Raw genomic sequence first — 6,000 nt, forward strand, 5'->3', positions numbered from 1 at the left:
TTGAAGAGGCTGAGACCAAAGAGCAGTTAGTTGAGGGCGAAGAAGGAGTTCAGCAGACAGTTTGAACAGAGCTTAGAAAAGATAAACACGCTGAAAGATCTGGAGTTATATTAGCTGAGAGGGAAAATTGTCGACAGTATCTGAGTTGCAATAAAGAAAGTTTGCACGTTTGGAAGGCAGCGAAACTTGAAACTCACTCCCGAAACGACCAGACTTATGGAAGAACGCAGTCATGGATCGCAATGCACGGCCAGCTGGACAAACTAGTAAAGAGAGCCATTCGCAGACGCTTAAGAGCGCACAACTCGCCAATGATTCGAGAAGCCATCGAGGACAATATAAACATGAGAGACCTCCGTTCCAGAACGGCTAGAGGAAAATCAATCATCTATAAGACGAGCGGGGCGAAGTTGTGCCAGAGAAAGGCGAAATCGTTCCGATCATAGAGAACTTCCATCGGATACTATAGAGCCAGTCAGTAACACTATCTGACTGTCTCCACGAACACAGCGGTCGCGTGGTCCAGAACGTCGGCTCCGAGGAGATCCCCGAAATTGATAGATCGGAGCTGAGAGCAGCATTAGAACAGATGAGAAATCGCAAAGCTCCCGGAGAAGAGCGAGCAAGTGGCGAGTGAGATACTGAAGACTGAAGGAGAAACTCTGGACAAGGCAATTGTCACTCTCTTTAACAAGTGCCTCGAAGGTGGAAAGATTCCACAAGCATGGAGAAACGCCACTATCCTTTTCAAGAAGGGCGACCCTACCCTCTCCGTGTTATATAAGCACCTTACCAAAATAATCACCAACAAGCTCGAGTTCTACCAAGCTGCAGAGCAAGCTGTATTCACATCGTGCTGTACGCACTATTTATTCTGAGAACAATATCAAGTCGCTGATCTCCGATAAAAAAAACCACTTTACTGACAAATAAATCTGGGAAAAGTGCGTAGAGAACATAAATATTTCCAATTTAAAACGGGTTACAAATTGTCCTATAATAGTAGTAAAATAAATAAATCCGATAGAGTCGTAATATACATACAAGAAAAGCTAAAAGAGACTACGCCAACCTTGGCGTTTGGAGATTTGAGAGTTCTCAACAAAACAATAAAAGCGCATAGAGAGAATATGGTAGTGTCTGCTATTTATAAATCTCATGATATGCCTAAGTCGGAATTCGTTTTAAACCCTAAGAATTTTCTAAATAAATATATCTTTAGAAAGAATCACCCATTAATTGAGGATTTCAACACAGATATATTGGAGAATAATACCATAAGCCAGGAATACTTAGATAATTTCTTAGAAAGAGCCTACAGACCGGGTTTTGTAGGCATAACGAGACCAACAGTAAACAATCCAACTGAAGGAACGTGTATAGACAATGTTTTTGTCAAAAGTAGTACAATATAAACTCAGTTCTATAAAATCACTAGCACTTTTACGGACCATTTTCCATTATTTGTAATTTTTCAAGAAGGAATTGCAAAAGTGGAGAAAAGTGTTGATGATAAGAGATTCAACTGCAAAAAATTATCCACTTGTGCATCTACAACCGACCGGCTAAATGACCTAGAAACTAATGATCTTAATAGAGCTTTAAACAAATTAATCTGTAAAATAAATAATTGCATGGAAAAGTCGAGGCGTCACAATAAGAATAGTAACAAAGAACTCAAACCAAGACGTAACTGGATAACTAGTGCCATTATGGTATCTTGTCGGAAGAAAGGAAGATTATATAATGAATGGAAAACTGATCCAGACAATGCACAACGCAAAAGAAATACACTAAGTACAATAAAGCTCTATACAAAATAATTAGGAAAGCTAAGATTAAATATGAATAAAACACTTTCTTGAAGAGTAAAAATTTTCCTCGAAATCTATGAAAATTGATAAATGATAAGTTAGGCAAAAAAGTAAAGAAAAGTAATGAAATTGAATATATAATTGATGATTTCAACAACAAAGTAGATAATACAGAACAAATAGCAATTAAGATGAATTACTTTTTCTGTGAAATTGGTGCCAAATTAAGTGCCATTAAAGTAACAATGCGTACCAATACTCCAAAGATTTAATGATAAGACGATATTTATAAGACAAAAAAATATTTTTGAAATTAGTGGCATAATTACTAAAATGAAAAAAAGCGGGTGCAGTGGATGGAATTAGCATAAAGACGCTGAAAATATTATCAAACTATATAATTGAAACTTTGGCTCTAATTTTTAATTTAAGTATGGAAAAATCAATTTGGCCTGAAGCGTTGAAAACAGCTGAAGTTATACCGATTCATAAAAATGGATCCAAACATGTAGCAAACAATTATAGACCAATCTCACTAATTTCAAATATAGCCAACATTTTTGAAAAAATAATTCATAAAAGGGTATACAATTTTATAAATAATAAAATACTACTACACAAATTACATTGTTCGAGGGTGTGCACTAGACTTAATAAAAATCTACTTAACAAACAGGAAGCAAAACGTAAAAATAAACAATATTAAAAGTGACTACAAAACTATTTCAACTGGTGTACCATAGGGAACGATAGTGGGCCCCCTGCTTTTCCTGGTATACATTAATGATTTGATAGACAAAAGTTGATACTATGATGTCTTATGCTGACGACACAGCTTGTATCAGCTAGCATCAGATAATACTTGGAAAAGTACAGAGCTCAAAATGAACAAATACCTAAAACATGTATCAATGTAGCTGGCTCTCAATAATTGGTCTCTAAGTGTCAATAAAACAGTATATATAACATTTGGGATTTATTGTGATAGCGTACCTGCAAATATATGTATAAGAATAGATAACATGGTTATAAAAAGGGTAGAGAGCTGTAAGTATGTGGGCCTAATTTTTGATTTCAGTATGAAATGGGATAGACACATTGAGTATATTATAAACAAAACACAATATTTAAATTATGTCTGCTAAATTTTCAAATTTCTTGAATACAAATGTATTGACCACCCTGTATGATGCACTTTTCCACAGTGTAGCAACTTATGGTATTATTGCATGGAGAGGTGCGTATAAAAATTGTAGATACCTACTGCAGAGGCTGCAAACCGAACCGAAATGAACCGAAAAAAACCGGAATGGGAACGGAACCGAGTTGGAAATTATTTTCTAAAGCGGAACCGTAACGGAAAAGAAATTTTAAATTTTGCCTTGGACCGAAACCGGAACGGAACAGTAATTTCATTTCGGTCCGGGTCCTTGATTACTATACCTAGAATAACAAAAACAATAAGTAGCAAGAATAGTTACATAGTAGCTCTTAAATTATTTAATGATCTCCATAATGAACTTAAAGTAATATTGAATAATAAGAAAACGGCCAAAAAGAAACTACAAAACTGGGTTAAAAACATCGTATTTAGTTATTGACTGTCAAATTATGGGAAATGCAATATAATGCACAGGCTATAACACTATTTAAATTAATTTCTAGTAATAACAAAAAAGATATTATTGTATTATTTTAGTTTTAATATTAGTTTGTAGGTTTTTAAGCTTAATTTTTTTGTTATATGACCGGCCCTAAGGGGGGGGGGGGAACTAGTTTTGCCTCTATGGGATTATGTTGTAGTATTTTTGTACTGGTTTTTGAATAAATTTGAAATTTGAAAACTTCATTGAGTAAACGAAAATGTTTAACTGTTACTCTTACCAGTTAGGTGAAAACTGGCAAAACTGCTTCTGGACATCATGTCTCCGGTGCTCATCGTCATGGGTCGATAATTTCCGTTGTGTACAGCTGCGCTATGTGATAATCCATCCATCACTGGCATTAGAGATCTGAAAAACGAGGATATTTTCCATATAACATGATGAACGCAAAAGTGAATTGGACAGTAGAACTGACCTTGTCATTATATCGGCCGCCGATTTCGGTCGAGTGAATGGCATGGCAGAATGTGGAAATGTTTTCGGCTTGATCGGAGTCACAAGCATGTGTTCTGTCCAAGAAGTCTCCAGCGACGGTCGCTCCAATCGTTCAACATCTACGTTCAGTGTTTTTTGTTCAAAGGGCACTGAAAACGTTTCAGGTGGAACACTTTGCAACCAGGAGAGCAACGAAAGATCGCTGTCACTAAAACCTGAAAATAACTCCAAATTTACTTTTGCATAAAGTAATGTGCCGTTTAATATTTACCTACTGTACCATCTAACAGTCGAGAAAAAGTCATTCCTTGAACTTGTGAGTCGGTGGAACCGGTGGCTTTGGCTTGGCAGTAATTCACACATGATTCATACAAAATACCTAAAACAAAAATATGAACTCATAATTACCATGATGGAATATTTGCTTCATTATTTTGCAGGCAACTCCCTTTATGACAAAGGCAACTTGGAAAAACTTGACTGCCAGATGAGTAGTGCCACTCTGGTAGCGCATTAGTGCACAATACTGTGCAATAAGATATTTGTACTACGGGCGTCATTTTAAAGTTTTACTGAAAATGCATCAGGTTGTCCAATATGTGACAATAAGGAAAACTGAAACTGTATGTATCCTAATACGGCTACAAGTCGCACAACCTTGGGCTGCAGAGCAAATACGTTGAACAGTTGGGAGGCGTTTTTCCGAATCAGACAGCCACACATCATAGGCTAGTGCCGATACAAATTTGATATACTGAATTCAAATAAAAATAATAATAATAACATATAAGAGTCAGGCTAAAATGGCCATTTAGGATTGTGTCATTTACTGCCACCGATGATATCAGTACCGCGAAAAGATGTGCTTTCCCCGGGACTCGGCACTGTCTTCGATGGATTTTTTCTCAGAACTTGCTAAGCTGCATCCCCAAAAAAAAATATTTTTGATGAATCGATCGAGTGGCACGTCAGATTATGATCAAAAATTAAATTAATTTAATTACAATTTAATGCAGTTTGAGGTATCTAGAAATATTTGCAATGGTTAGTCCTTCACCGGGCGCCTTCCCAGGTGGCGGATAGGTCTTCCAGACATGGGTGATACCGGAGATATACCGGAGGCGACGTAGAGCTGATATTTGCCCAAGCGAATATTGAGTCATTAATTCCGTTTCATTTTATTAAATTAGGTAGTTAAATTAGATTGCAAACCAAATGGTTAGCAGGTGTTTCTTGTTCGTTGTTAGCTTTATCGTCAATAATTTCAATTAGGTCTTAAGTAGGTATTTTAGCAGTAAGCCTGGGTAACTCAGTGAATTTTTAGGAATTGGCGCCGTGCTACACAAATCGCGTGGTGCGCCAGCCCAACGCACCGGCGCAGTATCTCGGTTCCGTTATTGGGAAAATGTTGATGACTTTTTTAAACTTTTTTAGATTTATTTTAAAGGCCATTTATTAATGACATTTTTAAAATGTCTTCAAATTTCAGAATTTTACAGTTTTAGCCAAGTTACTCTTCCTGCTAAATGCTCAATTTTCTAAAGTTTCACTCAAAAATACTGACAATCTTAAAAAGATTAAATCAATTTCGAATCCTTAGTCGCTTTTTAAAAAGTTTTGAAATCCCTTTCCAGCTTCCAATTTGGAGCAAAAATCAAACAATTTTCTAACAAAAAGGAACAGAATAACCGAAAGTTTATAAGAGATTATTTGGAAATGTCACCTCCATTTATCTGAAGACTATAGAATTTATTAAAAAATGTGTTTTTTTAGTTTTGACTGATTTTTTTTGTTTTACTTTCTACTCAAAAACGCTCTATTTTGAAGAGTTTCAACTGAAAATACTAACGATCTAGATGACTTTTACGCGAAAAATTACAAGAAAAATTAAATATAAAATATAATATATCAAAATTCGCTCTGATAATTCGTTGCAAATTGTCAGTTATGTGACTTTGACTTGATTTATTTATTTATTTATTTTCTAATATAGACAATTTGCAACGAATTATCAGAGCGAATTTTGATATATTATATTATCCTACTATTGTTACACAATTTACTAACAAACTCTTTTTTAGGTTCAT

General features: G+C 35.4%; 1 protein-coding gene across 1 annotated transcript in view; it reads right to left on the minus strand.

Moving 5' to 3' along the window:
- Window positions 1–6,000, minus strand: part of LOC109537650 (WD repeat-containing protein 47) — a gene marked incomplete in the record, with an annotated part of 121,717 nt that overhangs the window by 94,116 nt on the left and 21,601 nt on the right. Inside the window, 3 exon segments of the mRNA XM_048669939.1 lie at window positions 3,699–3,826; window positions 3,894–4,128; window positions 4,185–4,292. Coding sequence (XP_048525896.1) covers window positions 3,699–3,826; window positions 3,894–4,128; window positions 4,185–4,292 — 471 coding nt within the window.

The sequence above is a fragment of the Dendroctonus ponderosae genome, unplaced genomic scaffold (genome assembly GCF_020466585.1).
Source record: "Dendroctonus ponderosae isolate FM_Combo_2020 unplaced genomic scaffold, Dpon_F_20191213v2 Dpon_F_20191213_9, whole genome shotgun sequence".
In the NCBI taxonomy this organism is placed as follows: Eukaryota; Metazoa; Arthropoda; class Insecta; order Coleoptera; family Curculionidae; genus Dendroctonus; species Dendroctonus ponderosae.